We start from the raw sequence: 23139 nt of genomic DNA, 5'->3' as shown, positions 1-23139 counted from the left end.
CCAGATATACTAAAGCTAGTATAAGGTCTATGTATGCTCCTTCCTTTTTTTCATACAGAGAAAATAACCTGCATTATTTTTGTTACATAGGAACAACTACAGAAATCCAAAGCAAAATCTCTCTTTAAAAACACAATTTACATGTAACTAAAGCACATACTAACTTTCAACAGAGATCACACCTCTGGAGAAGAAGTCTTCCAGCTAAAGGAATGGAAGAGGCTGGTGAGAACTGGCTCTGGGAAGAGATTTCAGTCAGTATCCCTTCACACTTTCACTCCAACAGTTCTCTGTTAACAGCTAGTCCGTAGTAATTACAAGTTAACTAACATATATAATCCAGAGAGATATTGCTTATATTTACCTAAGTGTGAAAGGCATATATGAAAAGTAAATTAAAACATACAGACCAGACACTAAATGTATTAAGAGTATAAAAATTCAGCCACAGTTTTCTGTCTTCGTTCAGGCCAAAGAAAGGAGCCTGCCTACATTAGGTCTAGGTTATCTATCAGAAAACCAGCACAGTTCAGGGTTATTTGAAAGAGGGATACAGACTGGTACTAGGAAACATCTGTTGTGACCTATTCACCTGATAACGTCATCTTCACACAACCTCTAAGCAAAGTTTTTTCAGGGGACTCGTTCTGGCAAAGACCATGACTCAACATTTATTTTTACTGCAACAAGTTGGTCATCATAACTATTCCTCTTGTTATTCTAGCATAATGCCTCTTTTCGGAATATCCAAACAGCCTCTGAAGATCAAGCAGAAATCATAATCATGGCACAGACATCTCCCATCCAATCTGCAGCTTCTGAAACCTCCCAAGTGCCAAAATGAGATCAGATGACCACAGTAAGAGATCTGCTGGAGGTGAAAATATAATAGCAGGCAAAGAAAATACAGAAAGGCAAAGAGACAGCAGCAACATTTTGAAGGATCACTGCAGTTAAAGCTGCAGGAATTAGAGTCTGCTCACACTTCGGAGCCTCAGGGGTACAGCATTAGCTCTCCAGCAATACAACTGGTCCCAGGGTACCTAATTCTGTAAGGTGAAAGATCAAGGAGACACACAGCAGCAGATGTATCAGAAGACATCATTTTTTTGATTCATGCCACTAAATACAGATAAATCCTAATCCAAGATGCAGTCATGGAATTCCAATCCTGTTAAGGATGACAGGAACACTCATTGTGGCAGTGTCATAAAAACATCCTAACCAATACTGGACTCCCTGGAGCTCTCTACTTTGATTTCTACAGATACTGTTAGAAAGGAGTACCAAAAACTACTCCAGATTTTAGGAAAGTTCAGATTTGACTAGAACTCCATCCCTAGTCTCCATCTGTAAACATTTCTCTGCTAGCAATGCTTCTCTATGTATTATGAGGTGATCATTTTCAGAGTATTTGGAGAACACTCTGATATTTGAATTGCACTGATAGCTTTAAAAACCACCCAACTACTTTGTGACATTCCATAATGGGTAACAACAAACTCATCTTCTGCCAGAATGGTTTGCCCTCTGACTTCAACCTGATTGCTAGAGAATTCACATTAAGTAACATTGTTTTGACTCTGGTGTAACAGAAGGTCTGAAGAAAAAGATGATTTTCTCTTGATTGGGATCAATAAACTCCAGGGTACAATATTTACAGGCAGAAATTTAAAGATGCTAAGTTTGTAATTTTCCATTTGCATTCAAAATTAAAAACACAATCCACAAGTTCAGACATTCTCTGTGAATCACAGGTGATCTTTCCTGAATTAGGAACCAACTGACCACGCACAGGAAGAGCACCTTGCAGAACTGTCTAGTTTACAATGGTTGTCCAATTTACTTTAGTTTTTGGTTTCAGAAAAAACACGTTACAAGCGTTAAAACAAGGATGAACAATACCATAAATATCCTGCCTCCAGTTGCTGACCACAAAGCCCACCTCCACAATCACGACCTTACCTTCTGAAATAGCCTTCCTGACAGCTTCTAGGTAAGCATCGGGCTCATCATCATATGAGAGTTCTTGCCACTGATACCAGTCCTTGAAAAAGGTCAAATAGTCATCACAATCTGTAACACCGCAGAACAGCTTGACTACTTTCTGTGGGGGCCATAAAGCTTCCTGAAGGCTTTGCAGGACAGGAGGGAAATAAAAGCTCTGCACCAGCTCAGCAGATAGCAAAATAACGATGCTCCGACTTCTGCTGAAAATGTCCAGCTCTTGGTTAGAGATGGCAGACTCTCCTTCCAGCTGGTAGCTCTGAATCTGATGCTTTCGGATGTGACGAGTAGAGAGGAAGAGGTTCTGGAGGTACTGACACCACTCAGCAGCGTCACTCGCATACAGAATCAGCACATCGTATCCCCCATGGGTTCCTGTAGAAGTGCAAGATCATAGCGGGGAAGAGGATTAAATACACAGCAAGAACGGACCCACAGTTTTACAGCAAAGCGATCAACAGAACTGTCACCCTGCAATTCATCTGAGTATCTCTAAAGCACTTTCAGTGCATGATAGTGATATCCAAAGCAAGCGATGCTAAGGGTGCTTGAATTCCTTCGGAATTGACTCCACTATAATTTCAGTCATTTTTTTCGTTTTCAAAAACCTTCTCTGGCGAAGGGAATTTCTCCTGTAGTTTCAAGTGAAACAAGCCGCATGAGGAAATTTTCAGACTTAAAGCATGCCAACAGGGTAAAGAAAAGAAAAAAGTAATAGCATGAAAATGAGATATCACCTGTGGGTGGGAATCAGAATCATTTCAGGCAAACAGGAGGTTTTGCGACACAACCGTAGACCATCACATACTCAAGTGGAGCATACACTCAGCACAGCACACCAAAGATAAGACAGGCCTTCATTTAAATGAGATCTCAGTGCTCACAGGAAGTCATGACAGCTTCCATGGTTTTAGACACTTTTGCTGTCATTGCAGCAGAAAGCAAACGGTCTGCAAAGTATGCGTGCAACCAAAGGGTACAGCAGCCCCAGGGCATGCAGCACAGTCCTACCATCCAGGTTTCAGAGGCTTTGTAAGCTTGCATTGGAGCCCCAAAACTGTCATGAAAAGGTTTCCTGACCTGTTTGGCATGAAAAAAACCCACCTCCTCAGAAGGAAGGAACTAGTACAACAAGTGGTGGCTATAACACAGCCTGAAATAAGCTCACAGTTGACTTATTCAGCATCTCTCTAGGGACATCTCCTAACGACTCCTTCTCGCATTTCTGTATTCTGGACTGAAGGCACTTCTCAATCTGCTTCCAGTTTGCTATGAAGGTCACATGCAGACTGAAGGAACATGACATGAGGCAGTGCTTTATCTATAAATCCCCCAAAATGCTGATGTCAAAGTTTAATTCTTCCATTCTTCTATGAAGAAATATACTCAAATTTGCATATTATGGCTTTGACCCCATTGCAAATTTCAGTGCTGAATATTTCAAATGTTATGAGCAAACTATCTTCTAATTGCAGTTTAACTTAAAATCACCAGCATTTCTAACCTACCTCCATCCAGAAGCAAGCAAACAAAGGCAGATTTTGCTAATTAAAGTAGAAGGCAATGTTTAAAATTCAGCATGCCAAGAAGAGCATCTGCAAAGAGTGAGCTTACTAAAATTGAAGACTGCACTTTTGCAGTCATCTTATTAAAATTAAATCAAAATTGAACATCCTCCAAAGTGGATCCAGTAAAATAATAATTAAAAAAAAAAGAAAAAAGCTTTCACTCCAGCAAGAACCCAGCACTTGGGGGTGGGTGCAGTTGGGAAGCCATTAATTGTAAACACTGATCACTGGAGCACAGTGAGAAGCCTTCCTTCCCCAAAAGAAACAGCAAATATGCCAGCTTGACAGACCCTCTGCAAGCTCCCAAGGTGGCATTTATATCCCAGGAAATCACCACCCAGAGCAAAGTGCAACATAGGAACAAACTTCACCAAGGAAGTTTAGGAAAAGCATGGATCCTCTAGCTGGCACACTGCTCCCCTCAACAGAGCTGTGCCAGCTCTTCCCAAGCTCTTTTGCCTCCATCCTGTACCCTTTTTGCACATGCTTCAGATAAACTACCAATGGCCTTTAAAAGGAGAAGAGTAAAATGAAACTACTGACTCCATGCTAAGAGCTAAGGCAATTTTCCAGTTCATATGCAAAAACAGTGGAAGTGAGTCTCAAAGAGCTAGCTGAGTAAGCTTAAGTCAGCAGATGGGAAAACCTAGATGTGTTTTCAATTACAACACCCCTTTCTTTCTAAGTAAGTAAGTAAATAACAGATGATAAGACTCACTTTCCCAGATTATGGTATTTTTATCTGATTAAATACCTTCCTTCGCAGCTCCAACTACTGCTAGTCCTCAGGGGAAAGTGCAATGCAGGAAATACAGAACGTATTTATGGAGGAGGTTCTTCATACATCACTTACAAAAAGAACCTGCAGAGCACACTTCAAAGCACAATGTAAATCCTTCCTATTGTACATACAAGGAAAACCTAGGTGAACACCAAGCATGTCTTTCAATCCTGACCTCATATGCTTTGGTAGTTCTTTCAACAGCCTGATTTTGCAAAAATAAACATAAGGAAGCCTTCAGTTCAAGTAAGAAAGTTATGAACAGGATGGGCATTAGCAAGACAAGGAAAGATTTGTGTCAGTCAACTGTTCCAGAAATCTTTCACATGCAAAGTGCAATCTTGTTTGAATATCAGCAATATCTTGTTCATGCATTCCTAAGTTTAGAGTAGGAAAATGATTTTTGCTTAGCAAATGTCAGCTATATTAACAATACTGCAGGGCATGCTTGATTATTTATTTCATAGAAAATCATCCAAGTATAATTCTGCTGCAGTTTGCAGTGACAAAATATAACCTCTGTACTCCTTTCCAGCTGTAACTCCCTCTTGGATGCTTAGCTGTATATTTCATTACAACAGTAATGATATAAAGCTGATGAGGTTATGATCTATCACTCTAGAATTACCTAAGATCTCTAAGTGAGGCTGAAGTCCCACAAACTAAGTGTCATAGACAAAGAACAAGATAAAAAGCCTTCCCTGCTTCTTGAACCGCACATGAAATAAAAAGGGATAAATTCCATCAGTCAGAACCTAAGACAGCCAGTGGCAAGAGAATAAAAGTGTCCTAAAGGATAGACTGTATCACGGCTTTTCACAGCCTCTCTTTGAGAATGAATCCTCTTTGGATCATGGTCAGGAGTAGGGAGGTGACAATCTCTTAAGTTTGGAACAAACATGAAATAGCAGTTCATGGCAGCACTGGAAGATTCTGATTAGCACTGAAATGGCTAAAGCTTACTGCAGGAAGTCAGCGGATCAGAGCTGGGTAAGATCACATCTGCCCACTTAACACTTCACACTTCTGAATCTGATAGGTTCAATCAACCACTGCTTCACTTCACAAGCCAAAATGTTTAACCATTTTGATTCACAGACCGTAAATAGTTTTCCGTTGCACTTGTCTGCCTCCTAAAGCAAATTCAAGATCTCTAACAGTACACAGCTTTTTTGTACCCCCCTTCTACGTAGTCCATGCCTTCTCAGGGTCCATAGACCAACCACAGACTATAAAAAACTTAGACAAATCTTTTCCACTGTCCTAAAAGACCAAATGTTGTGTCAAGTCAGTTGATTTTCATCTGCTAGATCAAGCCTGCCTCAAATTCTGACAAAATGAAGAAGCGCTACGTAGTCTCTTATCTACATTACCATCAATTTGCTTTGGCATATATGTGTATAGAAGATAAAAGAAAACAGCAGCAGCCAATTCCTTGATATAGGAGGATGCATTTCCTATGAAAAAAATCCCTATGATATCAATTAAACTCCACCCGAGATGCCTTAAAAATCAAATTCTTAAATGAGAGATCTTCCAAGGGATGTTAGAAGCTGCTGGTGTGCCACAGAAAGAAGTAACTTTCATATCTGGTGTCTACAATGCACGTATTTAAGTCATGTATGAGGAAATGCATTCTTCACCTAGCCGGAATGCATGACAAAGCAACAGTGATCACATGCAATAATTATTAACAGGCTATCGACACCTCTCACTTTGACCAGAATAGAAATCTTCCACTTCAACGTGCTGCAAACAAGCAAGTGGAAACAGAACCGAACTAGATACATTTTTTTCCTTCACATGAGATTTGCATTATGATAGGTGAATTTACAGTCGTTCTACTTTTAGGAGTCTTTGTGAAAACACCTCTCTTTAAGGAGAAAGGTAGTTTTGCCCACAAGTCTCCAGAGGTTCCCGTGTAGCTGATTTTACATCACAAGGAGATACGCGTCAGTGAAACGCTGCCGTTACTTCACTCTCTGAGAACGGCACATTTTCCCTTTTTTAGAGAGGACGCACACACTTCCCCGCAAAGGGGGAACTTGCAGAGTGGGCACTAGTGAACTTACACAATTCGGGTTAACCTCATCTACCTCTGGAGTTTGCCGGTGTACTTTAATCAGTTTTGTCCGCACATGTCAGCGAAGACGGACGGCAACCCAGCGCACCTTGTGACCGGTGCCATGTGGCAAAAGGCAGCAAAATCGTACCCCGAAGAGGGAGCGTGCAAATGGTGGGGAATAAGGCGATATTTAGGAAGAGCTGCCTTGCTACAGAACATCGCGGCGGACCACCGAGGCGACCGGTGCGCGGCAGGGCAAGGTTACTCGGCCGAACACTCTCCCTCAGTAGCACAGCCCTGCCAGCGACAAGATAAGCAGAGCAAGACGGGGTAGAAATCGCGGTGACCATCGCCTTTTGTTAGCTGCCTCCGAGCGAGCGCGGCGCTCCGGGAGGCACTCTCCTTTCCTCTTCCCCTCCCGCCGGCCGGCTGCACCGCCCTACCTGCGGGGCGGGCTGCGGCCGGGGCAGCTCCGCGCTCCGCTACCGCCCCGTTCAGCGGCGGCCGGCGCTTCCCGCACCGACCCCAGGCGCTTCCCCCCGGTCCCCACGGAGCGGCCGCAGCACTTACCGTAGGCCGTCATGGTCCGGGGCTGGCGGCGGCGCACCGCGGCGTCCGTCCCGCGGTCACTTCCTCGGCCCGTCCGGAGACCCGCTCCGCAGCCCGCCCCCCGCCCGCCAGTACCGCCCATGGGGCCGCTCCTAGCGCAGCTCCGGCCCCGACGGCGGCGCCCTCGGGCTTACCGCGACGGCAGGTCCTCGCTCGTACTAACAGCGCACAGGCTGAGCCCCGGCCGTTCCTTCCTGCTCTAGCACTGCTCGTTTTCGCTTTTCAGCGCTTTTAAAACCCACGTGCCGCGGAGCTACCTAAAAGCGAGCGTTTAGGATGACCACTTATATCTTCTCTGGGATTCCCTCGAACTGTCTCTGTTCCTGCTTCCAGCTAAAGCTGCTCCGGCTCCGCAGGGCTTAGCACTGGCTGGAGGGATGGGAACAGAAGAGTCCGATACAGTGGAAAGAGAGCAGGTGAACATGAAACGGTAACGACAAAGAGTACAGTGGTTAAAATCACAGCTGTCAGCCAGGAAAGGTGGAAGACACAAGAATCAGAGAGGACACATCTTGGTGCCCTTAGATTCACCAGCGTCCAGATGACTGTGCTCATACTGAGAGCAGCAGAAAGGTTCCAAAGGTTCTGCTGGAGCTCAGAAAATAGGGCTCAATTTAGTTTGTCACTTATGACAAACCAATAGATTCTGCTTAAATAATTATTTCAGATTATTCCCTTGCAAACTTGGATGAAAAAAAAAATACATACAACACATTGTGTATATATTTATGTATTCAGAAATACATTTCTTTACTGAGAACCAGTGAAGTCTTCATCATTGCACTTTGGTAAAGCAAACACCGACTGCCCTACAGCCTGGTTTCCCAGTGAAGAAAAAGTCACTCACGTGGAGCACACTGTGCATGCAGCCCACTGCCATGAGCACTGACAGCAGAGCACAGCAGTTAGCTAATCACACACAGCAACGAACCGAGTCTGTTTCCTGCTTATCCATTCAATCTCCAAACCTTTATTTGCCTAAAACTTACTCTAAGCTTGCAAAATAACTACATACTACGGCTTGCCTTCCAAAAACTGACAGTTTTCTCCTACAATAATTATTAGGACAAACAAAAAAAATCCCGAAGGTACAGCCTAAGGAGAAAGCGAAGGCATGCAGAGAAGAAGTCAGCACTTCCCCAAATGAATTCCAAGTATGTACAATAGAATAAAGACCTGGGTGCTGGAAAAATTTGCAGCTACAGAATCTACATTTATAAGGGACAAAAATCTGCCAGTTGGAAGCTATTCTCTTCTAATTTTTTGATATAATGGAATAATACTCATATATTCAGAAACAGATATAAGAAAGAATAGATGGATTAGTATATATACGACTTAATTATTATTCCACAGTTACTGCTATTTCTCTTGTAAATCTGCTTAATCTCAGAATAAAAAGTGAAAAACATCTCAAAATCATCTCTGGTGTCAGATTAGGATTTAAACGTGCTCTTTGAAACAAGTTTTAAATTATTTCTCCCTTTAGAGCTTTGCAGCATCATATAAGCAGCTAGCAATATCATCTTCTTGCTTAATGAGAATCCATGGGATTTCTCTGCCTGCATCAGTGTCACCTGGGATGCTATTTGATTTATTCAGTGTAAAACACAGGAAATCCTTTTAGCCTCTAAAATAAAATTAATGTGCCTCCCCAAAGTAACTGTCAGTGCTCTGTTGCAGCAAACTTCACAACAACCTCCTGAAAAATTACAACAGAATGCTTTACACACACTTGGAACCAAAACGTGTCAGTCTCACTTCAATGCATGGAAAAAGAAGTCGGGGGTTGGGAAAAAGTAAAAGAAATGCCTTACTGTCCTACTGAGGAAGAGCCAGGTTGTCTCTCTGCAAGTCAGGCTCTCAGTCCTCATTTAAGACTGCAGCTCCAGCACAGCAGCTCACGCAAAGAAAAACAAATTTCACCACTTTAATTCAAGGAAAACCTGAGCCTTGCTGAGCCAGTTCTTCATTAGAAATCAGCATGATCTGCACCTTCCTCACAGGAATAGCACTACTTAACCCACCCTGCAGTGTAAGAACCATTTTCCCGTGGACTTCAAGAGCATTCATCACATATTTTCTGTTTCTACCTCCAGTTCCCCTATGGGTAATAACCCAATGACCTTCTGCTTCCAGTTCTACAATTCCTTTTTTATCTACCAGCACATTTCCGACACTGACTAAAGCAGCACTTGACACGAAGATATGTCACTTGCTTTTCCTTGCTCAAAAATCTGTCCCACAAAATTCACCACAGAGGTCAGATCATGTAGCAGGTTTAATTGCTAAAGCTGTTGCTCAAAACCAGTTTGCTGATGTTAAGGGCAATTTGATTTGTCTGATAGGGAGACAGGACAGGCTCTGATCCTCAAAGCAGACAAATACACGTAACTCTCTACATCTGTAACATGGGAAAGATTTTCTCTTGCCTCCCTTTTATGCGGTAAAATCTCAGAATCTTTAGAGATCTAACTGCATAAGATGCTTTGAAATTCTTTAAAGCCAAAAGAAGAAAATTTAGCCACACCTTACCTATCCAAATTTTTATCTTTTTCAGCTTTTTGGCTTCACGTTGCTTAACACAGCCATTAATTTCCCTGGCTTATCACAGCAGAATTACTTAAGATAGCAGAACCTCAAATAAAGAGGATTTATCAGCAATAGATGCACCTCTTCCTTACCGATGTAAAAGGAGGCACATAACCTGTGCTGAGCTTTGCAGATGGGGCTTGCAGCTGCATTTGACAGTCTCAAATAAATAAAAATCAGGAGAAATAATGGTTCCTGGAAATAGCTTCCTTTCTGCACCTCACATTTGATCAATCCCATGTATAAGGGCAGATAAGAATCTGAAAACAAAAAGCAATTATTTAACAGTAAAATAGAATTGCCTTTGTCTCTGACTGCGCAACAGTACCTTAGTACTAAGTACTTAGATTAGAGAAAAATTACAGTAGTATCTGCCACTACATAAGGTGCTTTCTTCCCCCCCCAGCACAAGCATGAGACCTTCCAGAAAATGAAAGCAACAAGTGAGACCTTCCTGCATACAACGAACACCACCTAAGCACATGAGAGGGGCAGGACTCCCATACAGTTAGGCACAGTAGTACCTAAGCAGCCTTACAAAGAACAGGCCAGGAGAACCATCAAGAGCATTAATGTTACTCCCTTACTCCTACTTGTTCAATGCTAGCAGCCCTAACTTCAGACTCTCAGCAAAGAGCTCTCTCCCACTTACGCTCAGTAGACTTTGTATCAACAGAACAACAAAAAAAAGTCCCCAGAGCAAAGCAAAAGGAATAAAATAGAACATTCCATTTATTAGCAAATACTTCGAGGCTTACAGACAAGAAAGCTTATATTGAAAAAGAGAAATAGCTAATTTAAATCCACAGCACTATGCAGCAGCTGAATTAAATGCTTTATCAGAGGTCCCCCCCATACAGTAACAGGCCACAGCTGCTCTGATCAGCCTCACCTGTGACTTCCACCCCACACCCTTCACTCTCAAAGTCCCAGAGCTCACTTTAAGCTCTAGTCTCAGCAGTCGATATATGCATTAGAGGCTCGTTTGTTTGTTTTGTTATTACATGTATCTTTTTCAAACCTTATCTTCCACCTTACCTCCTACATACCCCTCAAACCTCTACATACCTACTGTAGGTAACCTTATTTCTATTTCTAGGCCCTTCTCTAGTTCCCCTTTATAAGTAGTTCCCTTGAGCCTAGTGGTACGCTTATTTTAGCCCCATCTCCTTTTGTTCTGAATGCTTCCCAGGAAGATGCTGGATCTGCTTCACGCGCGACATTACCCTGCGCTGCAGGCGCCCCTACCGCCAGCACGCGGCCCTACACCTGACGGGCAGGACGTTCCCTCACAGAGCAGCCTGCACTTCCTGCTCCTTACCACTCGCCTCTCCCTTTTTAACGGATTACGACTAGAGGGGACTGATCGGGGGGAGAAAAGGGACAAAGCGAATTTAACCGCACCGAAATCTTCAATCTGCCAGCGCTACGCGCGCACTTCCGCCCGCCTCCAACATGGCGCCGTGCCATCGCCTCAGACCGCAGCGAAGGCGCCGCGCGGGCTTCCGGCCGCACGCACGTACGATGTTACGTCATCGCGTCGGTGCGCGTGCGCGCAGGCGGCACGTGGCGGCGCAGCATGGCGGAGCGGCGAGCGGTGCCCAGCGACCTCTTCCCCTTCGTGCTCGCCTTCCTGCGCGAGAACCGCTTCGAGGGCGCCGCGCGCGCCTTCGCCAAGGAGGCGGCGGCGGTGAGCTTGGCCGGGGCGGGTGAAGGGAGGGCGAGGGGAGGGAGCGGAGCGTGATGTGTAGCGTGTCCCTGCACTTGCGGCTAACGCGTGTCCGCGTGTCTCCGCAGAAGGAGCAGGACCCCAACGCCGCCTCGCTGCTGGACATCTTCAGCTACTGGGTGAAGTGAGTGCTGCCCGGGGGCGGGGGGCTTTTGCTAGGGGCTGTTCCCCGGAGCTCCGTCCATCCGTCTGTTTCCCTGCAGGTCTCCTGCCGCTAGGAAAAGGAAGCTCGTGTCCAACGGGCCTCAGGCAAAGCGGACGGCTGCCTCGAGCAGCAGTGAGAGCTCCAGTGAGGAGGAGGAGGAGGCGGCGGCCCCGCCTGCCAAGAAGCCGGGTGAGGGGGAAAGGGGCCGCGTTGGGTTGGGAACCTGACCCTGCTCTGGATACGGCATGGTGGCTGTGGCTCAGGTGAAGCGATTGTGCTACTGTCAGGGAGCAGGGTCACGATCTGGTCTTAGAGCTGTGGAATCGTAAAGGCTGGGAAAGACCACTAAAATCATGTACTCCATCAACCCACCCCCACTATGCCCACTAACCATGTCCCTCAGTGCACAGCTCTGTGTTCTTGAACGCACCCTAGGCAGTCTGTGCCGGTGCATTGCTACTTTTTCAGAGAAGAAGTTTTTCTTAATATCCAACCTCAACTCCTTTGGCACAATTTGAGGCCATTTTCTCTCATTCTATCATCACTTTTACCTGAGAGATCTCCCTAGTCCTGATAACTGCACTGTTTCTGATATGAGTTAGGATGCCATTGATGGTTCAGCCAAGGGTCAGCCAACACCCCCAGATCTTTTTCCTCCATGCCACTTGCCAGCCACTCTGCCCCAAACCTGTAGCGATGTATGGGGTTCTTGCAGTCAGTGCTCAGGACCTGTTGCTTGGTTGTCTTGAAGCTCATAGAGCTGGCCTCAACACATTGATGCTACTTATCATCAGATCCTTCTGTAGGGCCTTCCTACCTTCAGGCAGATTAACACTTCCTCCCCACTTGGTGTCATCTGCAAACTTACTGAGGATGCACTCAATCCCTCAATCTTCTTCCTGGCAGCTCTACTGCCTGCGCTTCCCATTTCTGATTGTGGTACGTTTTCATTCCCAGTGAGCATGAGCTTGTTATCTAGATACAAGTTAAAATCTGTAGCACAGTACTGCAGTGGTTCCCTTTGGAAGTCTGCAGTGGTTTATTGTTGATGCTGGAAGGTATTCAGCATTGACGGCAATTTCAATATTCTCTCAGTTTCTGGGAGTGCTTCTTATGTGGGGTGTTGTTGCTGATAAGTCTGCTCTTAAATATTTGAGTAATAAGGGATGGATGAATCTAGAACTATTTTGGATTCTTCTACTGCTCCGTGTATTGCAAACAGAAGCCTGGGTCAATGTTACAATCTTCAGGCATAGTTTACTGACTTTAATAGATCATTTTAACGTGATATAATACTAATACAGGATATATGTGTGTGGGAAGTGTGAATTAGCTGGGCAGCGTATTTTTTTCCTTTGCTTGCAGCTAAAGCAACAGCTGTAACAAAGACGAAAGCAGTTCCTCCAGCCAAGAAGGCGAAGAGCAGCAGCGAGGACTCTAGTGATGATTCGGACTCGGAGGAGGAGGAGAAGAAGCCAGCAAAGGTCAGCCTTCCTTTCTAGCCTCTTTACTACATGCTAGATAACGATGAATGATAGCAAATTTGACCACCAAAATTCTCACTGACAGTGAGCTTGCTTTCATAAACTGCAAAGAACCTGGACTTCTGGAGATACAATGTAATGAGATGTTTCTGCAGTTGACAGTGTACTGCTTAGATGTATCCTCTGAAAAATTAATTTCATGTCTAACAGCTATTTGTTTCACATCCATGTTTGCTCATGGCTCTTTTCCCAAGACAGTGCTTGCTTTTCTTTTTTTTTTTTTTTTTTAAGAGAAAGATTATTTACAGCTTGTACGCATGTATAAATAGAGAATTTTCTCTTTTCCTTTTTCACTGCTGCCATGGTCTTGAGAAGCAGAGGCAGGAAAAATAGTATTACACTTGAAGAGGCAAACCAAGGTTGCCTCATCAATGTTTTCGGTCTTTGAACTTGTCTGATCCCCAGAAAGAAGAGAACCCAGTGTTAGTCTCAGGTTGTCCTTCTTTGGAAGGGGAGGAACTGGAGACTAAAGAGTAAAGAACATATCCTGTGTGCTTCTGTGAGGCTTCCCAGAGCAAAACTGGAAACAAAAACATTATTCAGAGATTTTCAAACACCAGCTGTTATGCTGTGAGGTTTCCAGCTGTTTAAACTTCCTGTACGTGTACCATTTATTAGCCTCTTTTATTTGCTATAAGGGCTACTTAGTTTTCTTCCTTTCGTTTAGAAAGGCACAAAACCTGCAGCAAAGCCAGCTGTAACCAAAATCCAGCCTCAGAAGAAAGCAGAGAGCTCCAGCTCTGACTCAAGCAGCTCAGATGAAGAAGCACCAAAGAAACAGCCACCAAAATCAGCGACACCTAAAGCAGGTATCTTCCTTATTGCATATTGTGAGTCTGTGTGCGCAAAAAGCTAGAGGAGTGAGGCATACCTGTTAACATAGTTTGCAAATCTACCGTCTCTGCTATTTTTATTCTCAAGAAGTCTACTTCCGACATGGAGCATGCGTAGAACTGATTGTAAATGAAACATCAGGTCATAAAGGCTGTATTATGTGCATAAGTAGATGCAATCGGCAACCTTAGTTGCTTATGTTATGCTTTTATCAGTGTCTTCCCCTGAAGTGCAGAGCTGGAAGAAGTTAACAATACTTAGTCTTTGGTCATGGAAGTATTAATAAGTTAAAGTGGACATCTTACAGAAAATCATCCCTAAACTTGAAAAAGAGTAAGAATAAAAAGTTTACAGTACTTACCATAATGGTTCCTTGTCATCTTTTCCCGTGTTTTTCTCTTTATGATACTTTATGCTGAATGTAATGACTCCTCATTTCTCAGAGCACATGTTCTAGTATTGCTTTTCACTTGTCCCAAAAGGAAATAAAGCCGCTCAAGCAACCACCAAAGTGGTCAATGGGAAAGCACCAAGCAGCAGCAGCAGTAGCAGCAGTAGTGAAGATTCTGATGAGAAAAAGGCTGCGCCGAAAAAGGTAAATTGGACTTTGAAAGAGTTTTAAAATGCTATAGTAACGTAGTAAGACTGGATGTATCTCTGTCTTTCAGAGCATGTGCACATACTGCATGGAAGCTGAGTAAAGTATTTATGGCTATTAAACAGTTGTGGGTTTTTTTTTTTATGGTGGGATTATGCCATAGAATTATAGAATAGCCCAGGTTTGAAGGGACCCTAACGATCATTGAGCTCCAAGCCTCATACCGTGGGCCAGTTGCCACCCACCAGATCAGACTGCCCAGGATCCCATCCAACCTGGCTTTCAGGGATGGGGTATCCACAGCTTCTCTGCTGCCAGGTCCTCACTGCCCTCTGTGTAACATTCCTAGCAGAACATGGCCTAACATGTCCTGTCCATGCCCTGACTTTCCACTGCTACTTCTACAGGAAAATGTCTTCTTATATTTTAACCATATAGTCTCCCTTGTACATTCATTTTGCATCAATTCTCTGTGCTTAGCTACCTGTGCTCTTCAGCCAGGTTAGCTCTCAGTTAAGAATTTATGTAGCAGAAAATAACAGCAGAGTGGCCGTGATGTGATACTCATGTGTTTCCTGGAATTTGCATGTGAGAATCTTCATTAATTTTCTTCCTTTATGTTCAGAATTTGCTGCCTCTTAAGTGAGACATATAGTTAGACATTTGCATCCAACTGTCCACCCAAGTTTTCCATAGCATGTGCTTGGTTTTTTTTTAATCTGTATTTCTTTCCTTCTTGTGTTAAGGCTGTTCCCAAGAAATCTGTGCCCAAACCTGTAGCCACACAGTCATGTCCAGGGAAAACCAAACCTGCCAAGGAAAGTTCAAGTAGTGAAGACTCTTCTGACAGTTCAGATGATGAAAAGCCACCTGCAAAAAAAAAGCCAAAGTCTGGTAAACGCTAGATACCATTGTTCTATCTGGGAGGGTACTTCTTTTAGGATGGCAGGACTTAACAGCTGACAACCAAAGGCAAATTTTGCTGCACGCAAACTTCTAAGTGCTGCTGGTTTTGTGAACCAGAAACATAGCAGCTTTTTTCATGTGTGCTTTTGGGAGTAAGCTTAAAATTCGGACCTTCTCTCAGCAGAGGATGGAAAGTGGTGGAGATTCTGAGATTCGGCTTACTTGTCTGCATATCCACTGTTCAGATGGCCTTTTAAGGCCCTTAAAGGTTTCCTGTCTGTCAGGATTTGGGAATTCATTTGCCTGTAATTTGGCTATCCTGTAACTGCAGTTTTTAAGTTGTTTTAATTTTTCCCTGGAGTATCCAGGGCTGTTAAGCTGTGGTCTTATGGATGGTCTGATGGACTAAACAAGTCTCTGTTCAATACAGTATAGTGCTCTTAGTGTTCCCTAAGAGGGTAGCTAAACTTACAGTAGAAGCAGTGGGTAGCAGTGAAGTAAGTGTAACATTTGAAATTACATGCTGATATCTTTGTACATAAAAGAGAGGTGTAAATGGAACCAAGAAGCAGAAGTGATTTATTCTAACTATAACATCTTAGATATGCTGCTTGTGTTATCGTATGGGCATCTGAATGCTGTTTCTCTGCAGGTCAGTACAGTGCTGTACCACCACCTCAAGCTGTGCAGACAAAGAAAGTTCTTGCCAAGGCTCCAGTGAAAAAGGCTGACAGCAGTGACTCTTCAGACAGTAGTGATGAGGAAGAACAGATGCCTCCAAAGGGAGGAACGGGTATGTTGTGAGCAGGAGGCTTCAGAAGAATTGTTACACAGTGTAATCAGTGTTATGGCCATCTTTTGGGTTCCATGAAAAAGGCACATGACAAGTCTGTGTTACTATTTGCTTCTCTGAAAATTTCTGAGTAATTTGAAGCTATCTCGTACAGAACACAGTGTATGTGACTGTGCAGATTGGGTTATTTACACATGTTGGTTTGAAAAGTCATAGGGATCTTGTTTCATGAGGATGAGTCAGGCCCACTGCTGAAACTGGCCAGGTTCTTGCTTGGCTTCTAGAGTGCTGACTGAATTACTAGTATACTGAACAGGGAACTTTCTGGGAAGATTGGAACCTCAGTACAAAGGTTTTGTGTAAATATGACCTGTATTAATTTTAGACTTGCTCTTGCAGGCAAAGCAGCAGTAGCTAAAACAATCATTACCCCAAAAAGCAAAGCTGTGACTGCAAAGAAGGCTGAATCCAGTTCAGACAGTGACTCAGGTAATTCAAGAAATCATTTTGTTTTCTGTTGATGTTTTTGTTGGCTAAGGTGGTTTGCCGTGGTGTATCTGTGAAAAACCTTTAGTATATGAGCTTAAAAGTTTCGCAGTCTCCACAAGTTGTGAAATTGAGAAAGAGCCTGCTGTGCAGGGCATATCCTGATCATGAGGCACAGCAGAGAGGCTGTGTTGCCAGGTGGGAAGGGTGGAGACATTGTGTTTCTCCAGGAAGGTTCATGGTTAATCTTGTGTCCATATCTTAAGCTTTTCACTTTCTGTTATCCTGTTATGGGCTTTGAGAGAAGCTTTGAAAATAAGATAGAAAAACCTACTACCACCATACCAAGCTTAATTCTATCCATAAATAAATGGATAAAGTTGCTTTCTAATTCAGCCCAGCATACCATGTTTTTTTCCTCCTGTTTAAAGATCTCCTGATTTGTTTATCTCAACATTTCTAATGCTACAGTAGGGTTGTGAGTGTTAGCAGCCTGTCTGCAGACAGCTAGCACTAGACTGTGTGATCCTTTAACAAGTGTCAGGAGATCTGTGTTTTCTGTTTGTTATTGTCTAGTTTTTCAGAAATGAACAGTGATTTGTTTACTGTTGTGAAGAAGGTGTTCAGAGGTGTTGGAATAGATCAAGCGTAGTGTTCCAGGTTACTGTCAGACAGGTGTAATTGTGCACAGAAATCTCCAGTCTCAGTAGTGGAATGTTGCTAAGCACCTTTGACATAGCAAGTAGCATACTGAGCTCCTGTCCTATTGCCTCTTGGCAGTTCCTGCCTTCTTAATTTCTTGCCTGTTATTTGATCTTTATTGATTATTTTCTTAATGTTTCTTCTTGAGTTTGTTTTTGGTGATATTTGCAATTTCTTTTCCAGTCCCTTACTATTACTATAAATTATACATAATAAGATATATTTAACATATGAATCCTATTTAGCAAATATTTATCTGCTTTTTTGTGCATGCTTTAATAAATAGCTTAAATTTCTATTTGTGTTCACTTCTCCCAAGAAGGAAGATAGGTGCAAAGATGAGTGCTGTCCCCTGCCTGCTTGGGAAGCGTTCATCAGATGCTTCTTATTGCAAGTTATCTGTGGTTCCACACATAGCCACCACCAGTGTCACTGTTTATTTTCTCATGAGTTATGTACATGTCATTACTAAAGTAACTTGTACCCCAAGGTTATTAACTGAAAGAACGTACTACTTCTGTCCAGATTCTAGCTCTGAAGATGAGAAGAAGGTAGGGAGTAAGCTCTCAGCTAAACAACCTGTGCTAAAGAATGCTTCCAAACCAGCAAAAGCAGCTGCCAAGCCTGGACAAGCAAAGAAGGACTCCAGCTCCTCCTCAGATAGCTCAGGTATTGGGATAAGAGAAAAAAAGAATTATTGTGTGCGTATTGTACTTGCGAAATCTGTGTTTCCAGCCAGGGTGTGAGGTTGCATTTGGATAGGGATTGCCCACTGCTGTGTTGTTTCAATCAATTAAAGAAGTGTACTGTGACAGCACTGAATTTGTTAACTTCATGTTGAAGGAGTAGGGCTGAGTCTTGAATTCTTGTATCCATTCTAGATTCTGATAGCTCTCGCAAGAAGATGCCTGTGAAGCCTGCAGGTAAAACAGCAACCCCTGCAGCAAAGAAGCCACAAGCTACTGCAAAGAAAGCACAAAGTAGCTCTGATTCAGATAGCAGTTCCAGCAGCTCTGAGGAGGAGAAGAAGAAGAAAGCCCCTCCAGCTAAATTAGCTAGCAAAACAAGTAAGCCAGTGTCCAAACCAATCCCAGTGCCCAAAGCAAGCAGTTCTGACTCCGAGAGCTCAAGCAGTGAGGAAGAAAAGAAACCAGCAGTGAAACCAGTCAACAAATCTACGGGTGCAGCAAAAGCAACTGCAGGGAAGAAAGCAACTGCATCTAGCAGTAGTAGCTCTTCTGATAGTTCCAGCAAAGAGGATGAGAAGCCCAAAAAATCTGGGAAAGGGGCAAAAAACACTTCTCAGACTGCTGCCTCCACAGAGAAAGCAAAAGCATCCACACCAGCAGCCAAGAACCAGAAGTCTAAGCCAGCTGGTGACAGCAGTAGCAGCAGTGAAAGCAGTTCTGAAGAGGAGAAAGGAAAAGCAAATGGAGGTATTGCCTACGGTCTGGGAAGTGGGATCATCAGTCAATATGTTACAGAGCTGAACATGTGTGGGAGCCTTTCTTAAATGCTGTTCAGTCTACTTTCTGTGTTATGTTATGCTATCTGGTGCAGTACAGAGAGGGAAGAACCACTTTTTAATTTACTGTTCCTTTTTGTCTATGTTATGTATCTCCTGGCAGAGGAATTTATGATGACATGAAACCCACTTTGTACAGTTGTTATTAGTTGCTGTCTGTGCATTTATTAGTTATTAGTAACACTATGCAGACTGCTGGGGGACCTCAATCTGTATTGTGAATGGATCACCACAGGTGTAGCCCCAGTGCACAATCTCAGTTTTGTATAGACAGGACGGAAAACGCTCACAATGAACTGGAGATGTGCTTGTGTATTTACTGTGCAACTCCAAGAATTGGCAGATTTTAACTGACAGAACTTTCTCAAATTCACTAAATCATTAATGTAGAGGTACTCAGTTACATAAAATTTATGTTCACCCATTTAGATAGATAGGATGGCAAAATCCTTGCTGCTCAGGGTAGCTATTGCTGTCTGGTTTTTGGTTGTTGTTTTTTTTGTTGATTGTTTTTTGTTTTTTTTGGTGGGATAATGTAGAGATTGATGTGTCTCAAGACTGCATTTTGGGGGAGAGATGCCATTGTCTTTTTCCACATTGCAATTACTTGAAGTTTTACTACTCTACTTCTAACAGGCATAGTCGAGAAGAAACAGAAGAGAGAAGTTGTTCAGGAGTCAGAGACACCAGACAATAAAAAGGCAAAGAACAAACCTAAAACACCACATACAGTTCCGAAAGTGAAACGGGTGAGTGAGAGCAAGCTGCTGACTGGCAGGAGAGGCATCTTTGCATGCTAAAACAAAAGGGTTCTTTTGTGGGATTTCTTTTTTCTTTTGTCTCAAGCCATAGGAATTATTTATGTTTTTGCTCCTTCCTCAAGCACTTGAATCTTGTCTGGAGAACCCTACTTAATATACATAATATTATTGTGGCAAAGGCTGATTGGATGTGCTTGCAGAGGAGTAGCCCTGTGCTACCTGATGTGAAGAATGGAAAATATAATGAATCTGAGAAATTGTTAAGGCTTTAGGTGACCCATACAGGAACAGAGTGGGAAGGAGGTTGTCCCTAAGAGAAGATATGTGCTAATATGTGCTTAGTGTGCCTTTTTTTTTTTTTTAACAGGCAGCTTCTCCTTTCCGACGTGTAAGAGAAGAAGAAATTGAGGTGGATGCCCGTGTTGCTGATAACTCCTTTGATGCAAAGGTATGGTTAGGTGGTGCTCAGAGGGGGAACCCTTGACCTGTGTAAATATAGGTCTCCAGAGCAGATTTTTGAGCAGTCATGTGATGGGAACTTTTTCCACCAGGAGGTGCTGTTAGGAGGTGCATGAGCACTGCACGAGCACTGGCTGGAGGAGCGCACAAGAGTATTGTCAGCTCCAGTATTTCTGTACTGGCACTTACTGGGCACGATGAAGGGCACAATGTTGCTTCAACTCTCTCGAATATTGATATGAGTTTCTTCTTCCTCTCCCTGTTCATCCCTTACAGAAAGGAGCAGCTGGTGACTGGGGCGAGAAGGCTAACAATATCCTGAAATTCACTAAGGGCAAATCTTTTCGCCATGAGAAGACTAAGAAAAAACGAGGCAGCTACTGTGGGGGCACTATATCAACCCAAGTAAATTCAGTCAAGTTTGAAAGCGAATGAGAATGTTTCCTTGAAAATTTGTGAACCGTCTGCTCACCAGAATCACTTGGATGGGCACGTGGATTTTATGGACATGAAACCGTCCTGGAATGCAAACTTCTACAGCCCCCTGTGGGCAGGCAGCTTCAGTATGGGGGTGTGGGAGAATGGTTGGACGATTTCCTCCTTCATTTCTATCTAATATTGATTTAGGCCCCTCATATGAAACCATCCTTGAGCTGGTGTTAAACACCACTAGGGTGACCTCCAAGACTTAAAATTTCTAGTCTTATTTTAAAAGACTTACAGTAACTTTTGTTTTGTTTGTTTTGTTGTTTTGTTCTAGTTTCCTGTCATCTAGTAAAAGGGAGAATTTATTTCCCTCTAACTTAACCCACTGTTTCTTTTTCGGCTACTTTAACTTGGATACCTGTGAAGCTGCAAGTACTGTGACTTGTCTTTGGCTGGTTACCCTGAGAGCAGCGACCCATTTGAATCCTGTGGCTGTAATCTCCACTCATATCTGACATTTCAAATTCACAGTTGCAGCGTGTCCAGGTTTTTTTTTTCTGATTGCTTTGTATTGCAATAAACTCTTACCTTCCTCTTCCCTCACTTCCTATTGAGGGTGCTGGCAAGAGTAGTTAAGGAGAGTAAATTCATCTCAGTAGCTGAGGAATCGCATGGCTTGGAGTTACAAGTTGGCCAAGGTCTTTACTGTATTACTGTGGCACTTTTGGTAAGGCTTACATTGGGAATCTAGCCAGGGAGTGGAGATAGCCTCAATACAGTCAACAGTTCCTGCTGTCATGTTGGAAGAAGTGTCTTTGGCTCAGTGGGAATGCTTAAGGAAGAGGAGAAAGTGAGGGTTTTTGTTTATTTTTAGCTTTTTAAACCCAGCTCTGCTTTTTGCTGTGGTTTCAGTTGGTTTTTTTTCCCAAAGAAGCTTCAACTGCAGCATGGCACCACTCTGTTCTCTCTGAGCATACAATGTGCCTGTTTGTGCTTACTCAGTACTGTGCCACACCAATTGATCATAGATGAGATGAATGTAACATTAATGCCTTAAATTGCTTTGGTTAAATCACTTGCTCTCTTTCAGCGTTTTTCTACTTGTGAAGTCCCTCTGAATAAGCAAAATGCCAGTTTCCCATCACCTTATTGCATATAGTTTGGTGTTGTGTTGCACCACAAGTTGCGTAGTGTAAGTCTCAAGTTCAGTAATTGCAGCAGGAAGTGAGATTTTATAAGCAATGAGATGATCTGAAGGCTTTCTGCTTTTGAGAGATCTTCATTTCCCTCTTAGGTGGATTAAGTTAATTTTAGCCTATGAAGCAGTATGCTGAGCACATAGCCAATATGGGTTGAACAGTGTAGAACATCTGTGGGAAAAGAGGCAGTGGGCTGTGAGATTGCCTTGCCCCCATGCTGTGACACCGCTGCCCCTCAGAGGCTGTTTCTGTGCCCTCCCAGGGGAGTGCCAGTGAGGAGAGCCCTGTTGCTGCAGGAAGCCACAGTTGTGTGCAAAGCAATGTCTCATAATTCAGCATTGCTTGCAACTGATGACCCAACCCCATGTGCAGATGCTGCAACTTGTTTCCATGAGCATTTTCAGGACTTCCCCTGGGGTTTGCACAACTGGGCTGGTTGCTGGATCCTCGGCAACTGTGCAGAGGGCTGGGGGGGAGAAGGGGAGGGCACAGATATCACACAGCATTCAACATTGGAGGCCAAAGGAAGGTGGGAAGAATTTTTACCTGTGCTAGGGATGTGAACAAAACCTTGCTTATAGTTTATCATTTTAGTTTGTCATTTATTTTGCCCTCTTCTGTTTGAACTCTCTAACTGCTGAAAGACACTTTTTAAAAACTGTTGTGCTTGGGGTATTTTATGTGTGGGTACTCAAGTGTCTCCAAAAATAAAGATTGCTGCCTTTGTAATCTGTGCATTTGGTGTGGGGGGGCTGGTGGGATGGGGGAAGGATTGGGTGCTGTAAAAGCTGCAGCACTAAGGCTGACTGCATCAGTTTGCACCCAATTCTTGGGGCTGGAGTTGGGTGTTCAGCTGGATGTAATGGGCCTGCAGAGGGAACTGGTGCCTGTGCAGCTGGTTAGTGGGTGCTGCTGCTGCTGCAGCAAACTTGGAGAGGATGGAAGATAGAAGGTTATTTACTGATGTCAAGACAAGCTGAGACTTCTTGAGATCCCTTGCACCAACTCTCCTGCAGTGCTGCTGCCAGATTGACCTTATGGTGTTTAGCAATGTAAGTTAGGTAGCTCCAACCTGTGGGAGTAAGAATTGGCACAACTCGAAAACGTGGATACCTATTAAAGGTGTAATTTGTGTTCCCTTTGATGCCTTCCTGCTCTGTGACAGCCTGCTCAGGGTAAGGGAACGCCCTGAAGAGCACGGCCTGCTGGAGGTCTTGTGCTGCAGCGCTGGTGTTGCACCTCGTGCTGCACCTCCAGGGAAGGCCGGGAGAGAAGTACCGCGCTGGTTGGCATGTTGTGATTAATGCCATCCATCAGTCAGTCCGTAACCACTGCCCTCCATCTCGAACGCGCTGTAGGAGGAGGCGGTGTAACGCCGTCCGCGGTCGCAGCAGCACACGCAGAATGTCA

At 43.7% G+C, this 23139-nt stretch overlaps 2 protein-coding genes across 3 annotated transcripts in view; one reads left to right on the top strand and one right to left on the bottom strand.

The window, feature by feature from the left end:
- Positions 1-7062, bottom strand: part of PIK3AP1 (phosphoinositide-3-kinase adaptor protein 1) — a 38904-nt gene extending 31842 nt beyond the window's left edge. For both annotated transcript variants that reach the window (XM_042818137.1, XM_042818138.1), the window contains exons 1-2: positions 6992-7062; positions 1966-2382 (exon numbers count right to left, since the gene is read on the bottom strand). In XM_042818137.1, coding sequence (XP_042674071.1) covers positions 1966-2382; positions 6992-7004 — 430 coding nt within the window. In that variant the 5' untranslated portion in view covers positions 7005-7062. The remainder of the gene's footprint in view (positions 1-1965; positions 2383-6991) is intronic.
- Positions 7063-11201: 4139 nt separating this feature from the next.
- On the top strand, positions 11202-22458 carry NOLC1 (nucleolar and coiled-body phosphoprotein 1). The gene is made up of 14 exons (XM_042818731.1): positions 11202-11312; positions 11420-11475; positions 11555-11685; positions 12862-12980; positions 13708-13849; positions 14357-14469; positions 15219-15366; positions 16031-16171; positions 16571-16660; positions 17885-18028; positions 18241-18795; positions 19521-19633; positions 20013-20093; positions 20381-22458. Exons 1-14 carry the CDS (start codon positions 11202-11204, stop codon positions 20537-20539), a joined length of 2103 nt encoding a protein of 700 aa, XP_042674665.1. The 3' UTR covers positions 20540-22458.
- Positions 22459-23139: the final 681 nt, after the last annotated feature.

This window comes from Centrocercus urophasianus, unplaced genomic scaffold (genome assembly GCF_019232065.1).
Source record: "Centrocercus urophasianus isolate 14NV4802_14NV808 unplaced genomic scaffold, USGS_Curo_1.0 seq_17, whole genome shotgun sequence".
NCBI lineage: Eukaryota > Metazoa > Chordata > Aves > Galliformes > Phasianidae > Centrocercus > Centrocercus urophasianus.
Note: the sequence above shows the minus strand (reverse complement) of the source record. Positions and strands in the feature narration are given on the sequence as shown.